Source organism: Salmo trutta, chromosome 22, assembly GCF_901001165.1.
Source record: "Salmo trutta chromosome 22, fSalTru1.1, whole genome shotgun sequence".
NCBI classification, from domain to species: Eukaryota; Metazoa; Chordata; class Actinopteri; order Salmoniformes; family Salmonidae; genus Salmo; species Salmo trutta.
In genome coordinates, this window is record NC_042978.1 from 38,194,105 (window position 1) to 38,212,483 (window position 18,379).

General features: G+C 44.5%; 1 protein-coding gene across 1 annotated transcript in view; it reads right to left on the reverse strand.

Moving 5' to 3' along the window:
- ddah1 (dimethylarginine dimethylaminohydrolase 1) overlaps window positions 1–18,379 on the reverse strand; it is a 119,894-nt gene that overhangs the window by 14,929 nt on the left and 86,586 nt on the right. Inside the window, exons 2-3 of the mRNA XM_029707924.1 lie at window positions 4,470–4,569; window positions 3,533–3,606 (exon numbers count right to left, since the gene is read on the reverse strand). Of these exons, the coding sequence (XP_029563784.1) occupies window positions 3,533–3,606; window positions 4,470–4,569 (174 nt within the window). The remainder of the gene's footprint in view (window positions 1–3,532; window positions 3,607–4,469; window positions 4,570–18,379) is intronic.

The following is an 18,379-nucleotide window of genomic DNA, read 5'->3' on the forward strand; positions in this document are numbered from 1 at the left end:
CAACCCTACTGCATTACACACACTAATAATTGGACTAAACAGGCCCCAGTGGGAAAGGTAACCTAACCGGCATTGGTTGAGAGTTTGACAGATGAGTTCACCAAAGCCCTAGGCCACTGATTAGTTGAGGGTCTGAGAGGTGAGGTCACCAGAGCCCCAGGACACAGGCCCCTCCCCTCAGTCTGTAATTACAGCAGTGGTTTTAGGACCGTTCTTACTAATCAAATAAAATTGTATTTGTCACATGCTCCGAATACAACAGACCTTACCGTGAAATGCTAACTTACAAGCCCTTAACCAACAATGCAGTTCAAGAAATAGAGTTAAGAAAATATTTACTAAATAAACTAAAGTAAAAAAATGTCATAAAATCTGAAAGTAACACATGGAAATTACATAACAATAACGAGGCTATATACAGGGGGTACCGGTACCGAGTGAATGTGCGGGGATACAGGTTAGTTGAAGTAATTTGTAAAGTGACTATGCATAGATGATAAACAGCAAGTAGCAGCACTGTAAAAACAAAGGGGGGGGGGAGTCAATGTAAATCGTCCATGTGGCCATTTGATTAATTGTTCAGCAGTCTTATGGCTTGGGGGTAGACGCTGTTAAGGGGCCTTTTGGTCCTAGACTTGGCGCTCCGGTACCGCTTCCCATGTGGTAGCAGAGAGAACAGTCCATGACTTGGCTGACTGGAGTCTTTGACAATTTTTTGGGCCTTCCACTGACACCGCCTAGTATATAGGTCCTGGATGTCAGGAAGCTTGGCCCCAGTGATGTACTGGGCCATCCGCACTACCGTCTGTAGCGCCTTACAGTCAGATGCCAAGCAGTTGCCATACCAGGCGGTGATGCGACCAGTCAGGATGCTCTCGATGGTGCAGAGGATCTGGGGACCCATGCCAAATGTTTTCAGTCTCCTGAGGGGGAAAAGGTGTTGTCGTGCCCTCTTCACAACTGTCTTGCTGTGTTTGGACCATGATAGTTATTTAGCTCACTGAACATGTTGCCTGTAATCCATGGCTTCTGGTTGCAATATGTACATACAATCACTGTGGGGACGACGTCGTCGATGCACTTATTAAGCTGGTGACTGAGGTGGTATACTTATCAATGCCATTGGATGAATCCCAGAACATATTCCAGTCTGTGCTAGCAAAACAGCCATGTAGTTTAGCATCCGTGTCATCTGACCACTTCCATATTGAGCGAGTCACTGGTACTTCTTGCTTTAGTTTTTACTTGTAAGCAGGACCCAGGAGGATAGAATTATGGTCAGATTTGCCAAATGGAGGGCGAGAGAGAGCTTTGTATGCGTCTCTGTGTGTGGAGTAAAGGTGGTATAGGTTTTTTTTTTCTTTTTCTCTGGTTGCACATGTGACATGCTGGTAGAAATTAGGTCAAACTGATTTAAGTTCGACTGCATTAATGTCCCCGGCCACTAGGAGCGCCGCTTCTGGATGAGCATTTTCTTGTTTGCTTATGGCCTTATACAGCTGGTTGAGTGTGGTCTTAGTGCCAGCATCGGTTTGTGGTGGTAAATAGACGACTGCAAATAATATAGATGTGAAGTCTCTTGGTTGATAGTGTGGTCTACAGCTTATCATGAGGTATTCAACCTCAGGCAAGTAATACCTTGAGACTTCTTTAATATTAGACATTGCGCACCAGCAGCTTTTGACATATAGACGCACACCCCTGCCCCTCGTCTTACCAGACATAGCTGCTCTGTCCTGCCAATGCACGGAGAAGCCAGCCAGCTCTATATTATCCATGTCTTGTTTAGCCACGTCTCGGTGAAACATAAGACATTACAGCTTTTAATGTCCCGTTGGTAGGATAGTCTTAATCGTAGCTGCCTGTTCCTCTGGCCTCGCGTGCCAGACACTCCTATACGGCTTCCTGGCTGCTGCTAAGACAGAGACTGATGATGTGGTGTGATCCTGCTCTGCTCTGTCATAGCTGTAGTTCTAGTCGGGAGCTCCCTATTCCATAGTTAACTTCTGAGGACCAGACTACTGCTGCTGCTCAGACAGAGACTGATGATGTGGAGTGGCATCTTGCTCTGTTCTGACATACCATAACTACCCCTTGGTTGCAGTACATTGTCCCCTGTTCCAGGGGTGGTGAGCTTCTGGAGCACCTTGTCTTCTTGTGACATGGGTTTGATTTCCAGGTCCACTGTGGCAGGAATGGACATGTTATATGGAGTGTCAATTCACTGCTATGTCATATCTGAAACATCATACCTTCCCCTGTTTCTCTGGCCTGGTCCATATTAAGGGAAAAGTTAATTTGACTTACTTACTAAATGTTACTTACTTTAAGCTACTTTTGCTTAAGAGTCAGCCTAGATGAAAGCAAATCTCCTCTCTGACTGGAACAAGGAACTGCATTTCCTGACAGTTTATCATGTGTGAAATTATCCTCTTCCCCTCATCACCAAAATCTTTCCTGCTCTCTTAACTCAACCCTCAGAGTTCATTTGAATGAATCAAAGCAAAGTGGACCACTTAATCAAACTGTCGTCATTCCTTATCAGTGGAAAGACAGTTTAGCCCAAACAGTGATTCAAAGAGATAGCAGAAGTCAAATGCCCTCCACTGAGCTTATTGTGAGAGACATGATAACAACTTTTGTGGGGAATCTCAGCGGTGTTCAGCTTTCAGATACATTTTGAGTGAGAAGTTCTGCTGTGCTGATTGTAATGTATGTTCATTCATTTCTAGAGAAAGTTTTCTTTATGGTGTCTGACTGATGCTGCACAGTGTTGTGACCCTGAATGGGAGACAATAGCCTGGTACATTAGTCTCCTCTGCACTTTGACCTCCTCCACTCCCTCCGTTTCCCCCACTCAACAAGGATCATAAAGGAGAAGAAGAGATCTAACCCCTCACTCACATCTGTGGTTAATCCTGGCCTGACCAGAACAGGCTGTTCAATGGTCCTAAATGTGATAAAGGAAGGAGGAAAAACAATAGTAGGGAAAAAGACCTGACTTATCAAGAATAACGAGTAAAAGTGAGAGGCTGAGAGAGATACGATGGTGGAATTTAAATTAGTCACAGACAGGAGCAGAAAAACAGGGCAGTAAGAAACATTCAGATTATTGTTGGGGGTTGAACTCTCCAGGACCCCATGACCTTACAAGTCAGCAAAGGCCTTCTGACTGTGTGTGTGTGTTAAGGTGACTGGGGTTGAATGACCCTCTTCTCCAGAGCTCTATCTACCTAGAGTATATGCACTGATCTTCCAGTCCTCTAATATCTCAGTACAGTATGTGCAGGCTTTCTCTGGTTTCTCATTGGTACTAATTCAATCAATTCATCTCATTAACTAACCATAGATTCCTGATACACCAGGTTTGCCAACTAATCAATGTCCTAATCAATAGCTGATTAGAATAATACCCTGTGGCCCTTGAGACCCCTGAATGAGACCAGGATTACCTCACTAATGGTGGCTTGATGACACAGGAAGTCAATCTGAATAATCCCAGGGTGCACTGCTCTAGTCTGCTCTCACTCACCTTGAACGCATCCGCCAGGATCTCAGCTCCTCTCTGATTGGTCCGTTTGGAAAGGCCCACGAAGAATTCTCTACCTGAGGAAAAACAGACGACAACCTGTGGTCAGTATGGAGAGTGAGAGAAAATAGAGGCATAAACAGATAGAGAGAGAGGAGGAAGAGAAGAGAGACACAGACAGACAGACAGAGAGAGATAAATAGAAAGATAGAAACAGAGTAGCCTGAACGATCTGCTCACCACTCCAGAGAAGAGCGAATGGGCGTAGCTGCTGAGCTTTTACAAATTAGCCATTAGCAACGCCGTTGCCAAGAGGAAATGTTTCTAGCCCTGCCTGCCATGTGAAACCCATTTCAGCTGGATGAGATGGGAGGAACACACCACGGAGAGAGAGCCAACGTCTAGAAACTCAATTAAGTGTTCTAGGGCTTTTTCCAAGCCCTGAACAGCGTACAGAATTAACCACACTAGATTCACAGACAAGGCAGCACAACTGATACAGAACGTACAGAGAGGGAACATTATAAAGACCTCCATTTCTCTACCTCTGCTCTCATCAGGTTTATTGTGAGATGCCTGATGTGGAACAAGGCAGCTGATGAAATGAGGTGGTGTGTGTTTGTGCGTGTGTGTGTGGGGGGGGGCTTCTTGTCCAATTGAGAGAACCATTTTCAATCATGCATAAAAATGGTACCAGACAGCCAGTCAGTTTGTAATTTGCCATTTTAGTTTAGGTCACATCAACTACTTGACTATTCAGAGTTACAACTATTCTGAACAATTTTTACTCACACCCCTGTGGTGATAGGTCATATCATTTGCATGATAAAGTGGTCATAAATGAATATAGCAGTTTCCATAGTGATCAATTATGGTAGTGGCAGTGGCCTTGGCAGGTAATAGTGATAATGGTGTTTTTTTATGGGATGTGGCGGTGTACCTGTAAAGAGGACGTCCCCTCCATCCAGAGTGGCGTTCTCATCAGACATGTCAACGATGTTCAGGCCCAGCTCCTTCAGGGTCCGACGTATGGCCGCTGTCTAGAAAACACAAAGACACAGAGAGACACATGGTTAAGACACAGAGAGACACATATGGTTAAGACACAGAGAGACACATATGGTTAAGACACAGAGAGACACATATGGTTAAGACACAGAGAGACACATATGGTTAAGACACAGAGAGACACATATGGTTAAGACACAGAGAGACACATATGGTTAAGACACAGAGAGACACATATGGTTAAGACACAGAGAGACACATGGTTAAGACACAGAGAGACACATGGTTAAGACACAGAGAGACACATATGGTTAAGACACAGACAGACACAAATGGATAAGACACAGACAGACACATATGGTTAAGACACAGACAGACACAAATGGATAAGACACAGACAGACAGATATGGTTAAGACACAGACAGACACAAATGGATAAGACACAGACAGACAGATATGGTTAAGACACAGAGACACATATGGTTAAGACACAGAGAGACACATATGGTTAAGACACAGACAGACACATATGGTTAAGACACAGAGACACATATGGTTAAGACACAGAGAGACACATATGGTTAAGACACAGAGAGACACGCACATGGTTAAGACACAGAGAGACACACATATGGTTAAGACACAGAGAGAGACACATATGGTTAAGACACAGAGAGAGACACATGGTTAAGACACAGAGAGACACATATGGTTAAGACACAGAGAGACACACATGGTTAAGACACAGAGAGAGACACATATGGTTAAGACACAGAGAGAGACACATATGGTTAAGACACAGAGAGAGACACATGGTTAAGACACAGAGAGACACATATGGTTAAGACACAGAGAGACACACACGGTTAAGACACAGAGAGAGACACATATGGTTAAGACACAGAGAGACACACACATGGTTATGACACAGAGAGAGACACATATGGTTAAGACACAGAGAGAGACACATATGGTTAAGACACAGGTACACGCACATAGGGACCCACACACAAAGCATCCACTGCATGCTATCAATCTGTACCACAAAGAGCTATACGGTAATGAGATTACATTACAACACACACCAACAGTAGAGCTCTCAATGACATCATATGGATCATATACATACTGAGGGTAGCCCCACAGCCCAACAAATAGCGTTCATTCACAGAAAGGTATTATGATGATATCATCATTACATATCATGTAAAATACGAGCGTTAAAAGGCAGATGATCAGACAGCAGAGCCAGGTTCTTGTTATGAAGCACGACAGTAAAACCAAGAGATCATCATGACATCATCTTAGCGATCCACGAAGTCATAACACAGGAAGTATGTTCAAGTTTTTATGATGCCGCGCCTCTGGAAAGAGGGGTACAGGGAGAGGAGACCAACACTAACCTAAAAAGGGTTGGAGGATTAAAAAACAATCCATCTAAGTCAAAGTGTTCCTGGGGCATTCTCTGGGTCAGCTGTGTGTGTGTGTGTGTGTGTGTGTGTCTCTGTAGAAGAAGACCAGATGTTTGGTGGAGGTGAACTGGGTCAGTATCGTCTGGCAGTGAGGGCTCTGACCACCCAGTCTGTTTTTGGGGTCCCCAAGGAACTGGGACCGACGAGACTCCACAGGCCTCTATCTCACCATGACCTCAGCCTAGCTGTTCGAAGGCTTCTGCTTCTCCTCACACCAGACACCTGGGCCAAGCCATGAGGTCACCCAGGTAGCCTGCCATGTGGGCCACGGCACAGATAACACAAACACGTAGTTTCTTACTCTCCCCCACACACACACACACACACACACACACACACACACACACACACACACACACATCCAAGACCTCCCTTGTACCTCCCTATAGGTAGATACTATGAAGTCAATTCTTAATGGTCAGCAAGGAAAATAGCTATTGGAATTGGACCAGACATTGTTTCCTTTAGAAGGTTATCAGTGGCAACACCTTCAGCACTCCAATTGAGATGAATAGTAATTGAGATGAATAGTAATTGAGATGAATAGTAATTGCCCTAAGGGGAAAAGTTCTATTGAATGAGGCACAATAGATTTTAGATCTACTTTCCCTCTTTGAGGCCTTATATTGTGTAGAGAGCGAAATCACATAAGTCAACATTTCCCTTCATTCAGTTTCATCTCCATTTCTCTATATCTACTCTTTCCTTCCTTGCGGTTTAAGGATGGAGAAAGCGCAACAAGGTGTTAAGATTCAACTTCATAATGAGTCCCCACCCCTTAGTCACCCTGCTAAGCCAGCTACCCACGCTGGCCTACTCCAACATTCCCCCACAGCTGACCAGCCTACTCCACCATTCCCCCACAGCTGACCAACCTACTCCACCATTCCCCTACAGCTGACCAACCTACTCCACCATTCCCCCACAGCTGACCAACCTACTCTACCATTCCCCCACAGCTGACCAGTCTACTCCACCATTCCCCCACAGCTGACCAACCTACTCTACCATTACCCCAAAGCTGACCAACCTACACCACCATTCCCCCACAGCTGACCAACCTACTCCACCATTCCCCTACAGCTGACCAGCCTCCACCACCATTCCCCTACAGCTGACCAGCCTCCACCACCATTCCCCTACAGCTGACCAGCCTCCACCACCATTCCCCTACAGCTGACCAGCCTCCACCACCATTCCCCTACAGCTGACCAGCCTCCACCACTATTCCCCTACAGCTGACCAGCCTTCACCAATGCAGTTGCCCCTCTCCTTTACCTTCCCCTCTGCCTCCCCATGTGGCACTCTGACTGGACTGGAGCCTCTGCTATTGCGATCACAGCTGCAGCCTCCACAAATCTTCGTCAACCCACCAACTAATGGTCAGGTCTACGCACGCAGACAGACAGACAGACAGACAGACAGACAGACAGACAGACAGACAGACCAGACAGACAGACAGACAGACAGACAGACAGACAGACAGACAGACAGACAGACAGACAGACAGACAGACAGACAGACAGACAGACAGACAGACAGACAGACAGACAGACAGACAGACAGACAGACAGACAGACAGACAGACAGACAGACAGACAGCAGTGTGTCATAGTTATCTATGGGCGTTCCAGCAGACATACCTGTTCTGTAACTAATGGTGATTGGCGTAACATAACTCTCCTCATCATTTTGAATGGCTCACAGAATGTCTGTTGTCTAAAATGTACTTAACATGCTTCAAGGGATACTGCAAGATTCTGGCAATTAAGTTTTTCTACATAACCAGAATCAAATACTACTGTACCTGTAGAATTCCAGTCATTGTGCTAACGCTAGTTAGCATTGGTTTGTGAAAACCTCTAACTTCCTTCATACTGCACACAGAGACATTAAAATGGTATCCATGAGTTGCCAGACCTTAACAGCAGTTCGTATTGGACTAATATTACTGACTATATATAACCATGATTCTATCCACAGTTTTATGTGAGTAAAGTCATACCATATAAAAGAAAATCACGACAGCTGTGATGGAAACCGGGAGTTTTGGTACAATTTTATAACTGCCGACAGATCATTTGTTCATTCGACATGGTGAGATCTTTTTGTGTCAGTAAAATGTATTATGCAAAAAATGGCGGTGGAAACTCCTTAATGCGCAACTATTGATATAATAACCACAGTATGGAAGTAAACTGGTGTGTGGTCCTCCCACTACGACTTGGGAAACCAGGCTACAGATTAAATAAACGATGATGAACTTCACAGGGTGGTGAAACTGCACTGTGATCTTGTTGCTCCTTTCCAATAAATATCAATGGTCTTATTCTGCTGACATGATGATTGAAGCTTGACTGCCATTTGACAAATACGATATGGTCTTATCCCTGATAATCTCATCATGTAGACTAGAGTTCCCGCACATACCCGCAGTCTCTACGAGCTGTAGAGCACACCTGCCAACACCAGAGTAGGCATATTTCCTGTTTAACACAACATATTTTTATTCGCTACATGAAAACTTAGGTGAAAAAGTACATTTTGGGAGCACTATGTCATCACGCACCGATTTTTATCTGCGACAAGTCCGTTTGGTGGAAACATGCACATTTTCCCACCAGTGGTATTTTCTTTATGCAGATTTTAGAATATTCACATGAAAATCAGTCGCCAATGGATTAAAGACCTAGCTATAGTCACACATAATTTATGAGGTAATTGTTAATTGAGTGTTAATAAAAGTAGATTCTATTAAGTCTTTACTGTGTCCCTCTAGTAATATTTTATGTTTATTTCTGTCTTTCCTTGGTCTCCTCTTGCCAGGAAAGCTGGAAACACCTCCATTGTGTGAGCCTTGAGCATCCACCCACCTCTCTAACTAGGCCTCAGCTCAGAATGCATCTCAATGGTTGCTGTTTCTCTGGCAGATAGCAGAAGTCCGGGAGTAGAATGGCTTGTCTCGACGCGCGCACGCGCACACGCACACACTGCAGTGTGTCATAATTATCTATGGGCGTTCTAGCAGACAGACCTGTTGGTGCTGTAACTAATGGGGATTGACGTAGTGCGCCTATCAGAATGCAGACGAGGATAGGGTGACGTCCCAAATGGCACCCTATTCCCTATGGGCCCTGATCGAAAGCATTGCACTTCATAGGGAATAGGGTGCTATTTGGTACAGGGCCTAAAACAATTAGCATGCTGCTAAGCCTCCACTAGGCCTCTGCAAGGCTCAGCAGACATGGTGCTACTTAGAATAAATCAACTTTGAGGCCGACAATCCCTCTGCTCTGTTCCAATAGGCCTCTTCTCTTCCTAGCTCGTACACCCTGATGCACTCACATTAACGCTCTGGCTGAATTAAAGAGGCTATGAGAGGGTCATTTAAACTGTCTACCTGTATATAACTAGGTTATTTGTTTGTTCATTCATAAGTCCCATTAAACTGCACAAGGTCAACTGTTGGCCTAACTAATATAACCCTCTTCTATAATGTTCCGTCTCTCTCTGTCTCCCTCTCTCTTGTTCCACCCATTCTCTCCAGACATGCACGGCAGGGCCAAGAATCCATCTGGATAGCCTAGCCGCACGGACGGAGTGAGTGGCCATTATCTCCCAGGCCTGGGACACCCAATATCCCAATATGTTATGTAAAACTCCGCTCTCCAACCGGCCGCTACCCACTCTTCTGCTACACCGCCCGGCCCGCCCTGCCCAGGGCCACACGCTGAGAGCCAGGCCCTGCTTTGAATGAGAAAGGCCTTTTAAAATTCATGAAGGGGTTTTAGCTGTTCTGTTCTTAGCCCCGCCTGCCAACATTCCTCCCGTTCCTGGGCAGAGCAGACAGGGGAGATGGAGCAGAGAGAGCAGAAAGGACAGGAGAGCCTTTTCTCTGGGCTTGTATAGACCCCCCTCTTGTCCTGCTTGCCTGGAACACTCTGGACCCAGCAGTGATATCGCATCTAATTGCTAAAAAGAACCATCAGCCAGATAGAACTTGGAACATTTCGAATAGGAATGAAGAACACAATGACATTCCAGAGCCTTGGCCGGTATTCCAGAGCCCCGCTTCCCCCAGTCATCCTACCCCATTCTACCCCCAGTAACAGTGTCCCACGCTCCATGGGGCCAACATAACACACCACACAGTCTCATGTAATGAAGTTAACTCCTGCAGATAAGTTACACTTTACTCAACAGTGTTAGTGGTGGCAGGTGGGTCAATGACAGAATTCCCCAGGTCACTGCCTGCCGTGAGGAGGATCTCAGAGAGGGATGAAAGGGGGGTGGTTACAACGGCTCTTTAAATGGACTCAGAAACAGTTGAAGTCAGAAGTTTACATACACTTAGGTTGGAGTCATTAAAACTCGTTTTTCAACCACTCTACAAATTTCTTGTTAACAAACTATAGTTTTGGCAAGTCGGTTAGGACATCTACTTTGTGCATGGCAAAAGTCATTTTTGAACAATTGTTTACAGACAGATTATTTCACTTATAATTCACTGTATCACAATTCCAGTGGGTCAGAAGTTTACATACACTAAGTTGACTGTGCCTTTAAACAGCTTGGAAAATTCCAGAACATGATGTCATGGATTTAGAAGCTTCTGATAGGCTAATTGACATCATTTGAGTCAATTGGAGGTGTACCTGTGGATGTATTTCAAGGCCTACATTCAAACTCTTTGCCTCTTTGCTTGACATCATGGGAAAATCAAAAGAAATCAGCCAAGACCTCAGAAAAAAATTGTAGACCTCCACAAGACTGGTTCATCCTTGGGAGCAATTTCCAAACGCCTGAAGGTACCACGTTCATCTATACAAACAATAGTACGCAAGTATAAACGCAATGGGACCACGCAGCCGTCATACCGCTCAGGAAGGCGATGCGTTCTGTCTCCTGGAGATGAACGTACTTTGGTGCGAAATGTGCAAATCAATCGCAGAACCACAGCAAAGGACCTTGTGAAGATGCTGGAGGAAACGGGTACAAAAGTATCTATATCCACAGTAAAACGAGTCCTATATCGACATAACCTGAAAGGCTGCTCAGCAAGGAAGAAGCCACTGCTCCAAAACCACCATAAAAAAGGTTGGTTTGCAACTGCACATGGGGACAAAGATCGTACTTTTTGGAGAAATGTCCTCTGGTCTGATGAAACAAAAATAGAACTGTTTGGCCATAATGACCATCGTTATGTTTGGAGGAAAAAAGGGGAGGCTTGCAAGCCAAAGAACACCATCCCAACCGTGAAGCACAGGGGTGGCAGCATCATGTTGTGGGGGTGCTTTGCTGCAGGAGGGACTGGTGCACTTCACAAAATAGATGGCACCATAAGGAGGGAAAATGATGTGGATATATTGAAGCAACATCTCAACATCTCATCAGTCAGGAAGTTAAAGCTTGGTCGCAAATGGGTCTTGCAAATGGACAATGACCCCAAGCATACTTCCAAAGTTGTGGCAAAATGGCTTAAGGACAACAAAGTCAAGGTATTGGAGTGGCCATCACAAAGCCCTGACCTCAATCCCATAGAAAATGTGTGGGCAGAACTGAAAAAGCATGTGCGAGCAAAGGAGGCCTACAAATCTGACTCAGTTACACCAGCTCTGTCAGGAGAAATGGGCCAAAATTCACCCAACTTATTGTGGGAAGCTTGTGGAAGGCTACCCGAAACGTTCGACTCAAGTTAAACAATTGAAAGGCAATCCTACCAAATACTAATTGAGTGTATGTAAACTTATGACCCACAGGGAATGTGATGAAAGAAATAAAAGATGAAAGAAATAATTCTCTCTACTATTATTCTGACATTTCACATTCTTAAAATAAAGTGGTGATCCTAACTGACCTAAGACAGGGAATTTTTACTAGGATTAAATGTCAGGAATTGTGAAAAACTGAGTTTAAATGTACTTGGCTAAGGTGTATGTACATTTCTGACTTCAACTGTATATATGTACTGTACGCATGAGTTCACTGAGATTATAATCTGTGATTGGCTTGAGATGACACTTAGTATTAACAGCATGGTATTTTGGACTGAGGCCCTAGGTAGTCTGGTCCCAGATCTGTTTGTGCTGCCTTGACAACTCCTATGGTCACTGTCATGCATGACATCACTAACAGATGTGGGACCAGGCTACTAATAGTCGGAACATGAATAGAGAATTAAATAGCCTCACTTTTACTCGATGGCCATTGGGCAATATGAGTTGGGAAAAGTCAAGTTCATGTGTCATCAATGGTAGAGAGTTTTAAGTTCTTTGGTGTCCACATCACCAACAAACTATCATGGTCCAAACACACCAAAACAGTCGTGAAGAGGGCATGACAAAAACTTTTTTTTTACCCCCCCAACCATTGTTTTAACACACACTGCTACTCGCTGTTTATTATCTATGCATAGTCACTTTACCCCTACCTACATGTACAAATTACCTTGACTAACCTGTACCCCCTCACACTGACTTGGCACCGGTACCCCCTGTATATAGCCTCATTATTGTTATGTTATTCTGTTACTTTATTTAATTTGGTAAATATTTTCTTAACACTTCCTGAACTGCACTATTCGTTAAGGGCTTGTAAGTAAGCATTTCACGGTGATGTCTACACTTGTTGTATTTGGCGCATGTGACAAATAAAGTTTGATTTGATTTAGTGCTTTGGCTGGACATCCCAGCAATAGTGTGTGATTGCGGCCCACAATTCTGAGTGTTCCTGCATGTGGGCATTCCCCTCAACGTTATGGTGCATTACCGCCACCTATTGTACAGGAGCGTCCCTGCCTCCCGCCTGTACTAGCTTAAAAATGTACTAATAGAAGTATAAAGAAGGGTTCCTGCAGATGTAGGAATGCCCACATGCAGGAATGCCCCAAATTGCTGGCAGCAATTGCACCCTTCCCAATCCCAGAACACAGATGAGGATGAACATATAGGACTAATGCAAAGAAGGAAGTTCAAAGAATGGAATGGGAATGCTGATTGGAGTAGGAAAATACTAATGACAAAGGTACCTTTCAAAGCTATCTACCCCAGAGAATATCCATCAGGATAACGTTATCAGATCTTTTTAGTACATATTTGACGTCATGGAAGAACCAGAGAGACGACTGAACTCTGTTCAGTGATGATTGCAGTACCAGAGAGCCTTAAAGAGCCCACTGAACATGCCGATTGGCACATGTTTTGATGTTGCTCATAAAACAAAATGAGATTTCAGTCTTGGAGGTGTGTTTCCTGACCATTCCACGTTTGGTCAATGATGTTTGTCACTCTTGAGACACTGTAGCCTATTTTACCTCCTCAAATTTCCCAGTATGAATGTAAGATAACTAAAGAAATCTGTCATTTAACTTTTTTTGCAGAGGATGTTTTAGTTGCACAATTTTACATGTAAGTAATGTGTTTGGTGCAGTATTTCTCATGTAAAAAAATGTGCGACGTTTTGTCTTATGTAAACAAAGTCGGAGCTACTGGGCAGGTCTGTCTCACGGTCTATGCTATTGGATACAGAGCAATCACCACAGCTGTTCACCCCATGTTAGTGGGCAAATGAACATCATCAAATCAAATCTCAACCCATATTAGACGAGACTGACTTTATGACCAAAATGATCCTATTTACATTTTGTAGTCGATTCTGACACTATAATAACTGTTTCTGACTTATATCAATACCACATAGGCCATTTTCAAAGGGATCCATTGCTTTTTAAAGGCATACACTCTTTAAGGACTCAATCACAGTTTGTCCAGAGGTTTGCTATGGTCAATGATTCTCACTGAGTGGTTCCATCGGGATTTGCATACCTGGCCTTGAGGGTAACACGAACGCATTCACACAGCAGCAGCAGCTAGGGAGAGTGTGTTAATGAGGGCTAATAGGACCCTGGCAGGGCTACTGTTATCTTGATGCCCATCTAACTCTCCATTACACCAACACAGCTGCTGAGCTATCTCACTTTCTCTTACACAAACCGAAATGAATGTGCACACACAGTACTGTTTCAATTATCTTTGTGTTGCATAAATATCATACTTTATGCCCTTCTTTGTGTTCCATAAATGGCATATTATATGACCAGCTTCTGTAACTATAGTCAAATGTCCCATTCCTGCAGTGAACTGGGTTATAGAACACAACCTGTTAACAAAGGAACAACAGTCTAATGAAAATAACCTCTCAAAGCCTTGTCCAGGCCAGGCAGGTCGGTATCCATACAAATCCCAGCGGAATACATTGGAAAGATAGCTGCGGCTATGTTAACCAAGCCATCCATTCCCTCCTCTCTCTCTTTCTCTCTCTGAACACACAACCATCTGCTTAGGGATTACATCCATCTTTGAGAAGTAGGTCAAAGTAAAGCAGGAACAGTATTTTCATCTAGATCTTCACAGCAGAGCAGAGCAACATCCACAGGAGATCTGGCTGCCTGGCTCAACAGCAGAGAAAAGGCAAGGAAGCTAGCTAGAGCCAGAGACCTAGATCCAACCACTGCCAGACTGAGGCTTTGTCCAAAATTGCATTCCATTTTCCTATATAGTGCAGAGCGCAGGGCTTTGGTCAAAGGTAGTGCAGTACAAAGGGAATTGAATTTGAAAAGGGTGCCATTTAGGAGGCAGACAAGAGCCAACTGCTGCCAGACCGGTTTCATTTGGACTCCCAGGATATTCAAATAACCTGTGAGGCTGACACACTTATGGCAGGCCAGCGTACTATGGAGGGTGTGGCAGGGTACATTATGGTCTGAGTGTGGATTGTTGTGCTGGACACTGACTTTAGGTCTGAGGAACCTCACATAGAACACTCTCAGAGTTAGAGCTACAGGGAGATATGAAAAAAAGAGAGAGAGAAGGGGTGGAGACAGAGGAGCTGCTACTTGCCCGAGCCTCCCCAGCTTCTCCTTCACCCAAATCCAGATCGCAGATGTTCTGAAAGAGCTGCAAAACCTGGACCAGTACAAATCAGCTGGGCTAGACAATCTGGACCCTCTCTTTCTAAAACTATTTGCCGCCATTGTTGCAACCCCTATTACCAGTCTGTTCAACCTCTCTTTCATTTTGTCCAAGATCCCAAAAGATTGGAAAGCTACCGCAGTCATCCCCCTCTTCAAAGGGGGTGACACTCTAGACCCAAACTGTTACAGACCTATATCCATCCTGCCCTGCCTTTCTAAAGTCTTTGAAAGCCAAGCTAATAAACAGATCACTGACCATTTCGAATCCCACCGTACCTTCTCCACTGTGCAATCCGGTTTCAGAGCTGGTCACGGGTGCACCTCAGCCACGCTCAAGGTACTAAACGATATCATAACCACCATAAATAAAAGACAGTACTGTGCAGCCATCTTCATCGACCTGGCCAAGGCTTTAGACTCTGTCAATCACCGTATTCTTATTGGCAGACTCAATAGCCTTGGTTTCTCAAATGACTACGTCGCCTGGTTCACCAACTACTTCGCAGATAGAGTTCAGTGTGTAAAATCGGAGGGCCTGTTGTCCGGACCTCTGGCAGTCTCTATGGGGGTACCACAGGGTTCAATTCTCGGGCCAACTCTTTTCTCTGAATATATCAATGATGTCGCTCTTGCTGCGGGTGATTCCCTGATCCACCTCTACGCAGACGACACCATTCTGTATACATCTGACCCTTCCTGTGTTAACTAACCTACAAACGAGCTTCAATGCCATACAACACTCCTTCCGCAGCCTCCAACTGCTCTTAAAACGCTATCAAAACCAAATGCATGTTTTTCAACCGTTCGCTGCCCCTGCCTGCCCGACTAGCATCACTACTCTGGATGGTTCTGACCTAGAATACGTGGACAACTACAAATACCTAGGTTTCTGGCTAGACTGTAAAGTTTCCTTCCAGACTCATGTCTAACATCTCCAATCCCAAATCAAATCTAGAATCGGCTTTCTATTTCGCAACAAAGCCTCCTTCACTCACGCCGCCAAACTTACCCTAGTAAAACCGACTATCCTACCGATCCTTGACTTCGGCGATGTCATCTACAAAATAGCCTCCAATACTCTACTCAGCAAACTGGATGCAGTCTATCACAGTGCCATCCGTTTTGTTACCAAAGCGCCTTATACCACCCACCACTGCAACCTGTATGCTCTAGTCGGCTGGCCCTCGCTACATATTTGTCGCCAGACCCACTGGCTCCAGGTCATCTACAAGTCTATGCTAGGTAAAGCTCCGCCTTATCTCAGCTCACTGGTCACGATAACAACACCCACCCGTAGCACGCGCTCCAGCAGGTATATCTCACTGATCATCCCCAAAGCCAACACCTCTTTGGCAGCCTTTCCGTCCAGTTCTCTGCTGCCAGTGACTGGAACGAATTGCAAAAATCGCTGAAGCTGGAGACTTATATTTCCCTCACTAAATTTAAAATTCAGCTATCTGAGCAGCTAACCAATCGCTGCAGCTGTACATAGTCCATCTGTAAATAGCCCACCCAATCTACCTACCTATTCCCCATATTGTTTTTATTTACTTTGCTGCTCTTTTGCACACCAGTATCTCTACTTACACACCATCATCTGCTCATCATCATCTGCTCATCTATCACTCCAATGTTAATCTGATAAACTGTAATTACTTTGCTACTATGGCCTATTTATTGCCTTACCTCCTCATGCCATTTGCACACACTGTATATAGACTTTCTATTTTTTCTATTGTGTTGACTGTACGCTTGTTTATTCCATGTAACTCTGTGTTGTTGTTTCTGTCGCACTGCTTTGCTTTGTCTTGGCCAGGTCGCAGTTGTAAATGAAACATTTTTCTCAACTAGCTTACCTGGTTAAATAAAGGTGAAATAAAAAATAAATAAACAAGGATGAGAGAGGGAGAGACAGACCAGAGAAAGAGACAGAGAGACAGAGAGGGGAAGCACTTGCGAGACTTGGCAAGGTAGGGTTCTCTGTGCCACCCTATGTTCTCTTCTATTCTGTTATGTTCCACCCTCCGCCCTGTTACCCAAGCGAGGCAGAGTGAACCCCAGGTAGCCCCCCTCCCACCCCCCAGCCCTCTCACCCTGCAGGGGGTACATTTCAGTCCCATCCCCTTGGTGTTACCATTAACGCTCCAACCCCCTGGGGTGTTAGGCAAGAAGGGTACCATTATATCTCTTGTTAGTCAAACGTAAAGTTTGTTTTCAACTGTATCAAGGCAGCTGCTATAACAGCTCAGGCTTCTGCCCTGGCATTCAGAGCATTGAGAGAGAAAGGTGTTTTTTCTGTCACTATCATTAGATACACCATGTTGAAGACTGGCTTTGTTAAGGGCTCCACAATAAGGACGTTCACTTAGTTTGTTTTCTGTCAAAGTGATTCACTCACACCCTCCCTCGCTACCCCTCCCTCTTGGGAATGAGTCAACTACCCTTCCACACTGGGAACGAGTCTTTCTAACAAACTAGTAATAATAATAATAATTTTCTATTTCATAAGCAGTCTATCACTATCCATGATAAAGTTTAAAGGAACTTCGGCACAGTAGCTGTGCAGTAGCATCTTATTCTTATAGGCGTGCTTCAGTATGCAGTAAACTCACAAGGGAAGCCTCATAGGATGTGAGCGTAAGCGCGGTATCAAATCAAATGTTATTTGTCACATGCGCCGAATACATCAGCTGTAGACCTTATCGTCAAATGCTTACTTACAAGCCCTTAACTCTATTTTCTTAAAACAGCCTTGTTGGTTAAGAAAATATTTACTAAATGAACTAAAGTAAAAAATAAAAAGCAACAATAAAATAACAATAATGAGGCTATATACAAAGGGTACTGGTACCAAGTCAATGAGCGGGGGTACAGGTTAGTCGAGGTCATTTGTATATGTAGGTAGGGGTAAAGTGACTATGCATAGATAATAAACAGTGAGTAGCAGCGTGTGTAAAAACAACGGTGGAGGGGGGGGGTGTCAATACAAATAGTCCGGGTGGCCATTTAATTAATTATTCACCAGTCTTCTGGCTTGGGGGTAGAAGCTGTTAAGGATCCTTTTGGTCCTAGACTTGGCACTCTGGTACCGCTTGCAGTGTGGTAGCAGAGAGAATAGTCTATGACTTGGGTGACAAAAGTCTTTGACAATTTTTAGGGCCTTCCTCTGCCACCGCCTAGTATATAGGTCTAGATGGCTGGAAGCTTGGCCCCAGTGATGTACTGGGCTGTATACACTACCCTCTGTAGCGCCTTACAGTCGGATGCCGGGTAGTTGCCATACCAGGCGGTGATGCAACCGGTCAGGATGCTCTCGATGGTACAGCTGTAGAGCTGTAGAACTTATAGACCTAGCACTGTAGTAAACACACCAACACTCTACTCTCTTATGTAGCCTA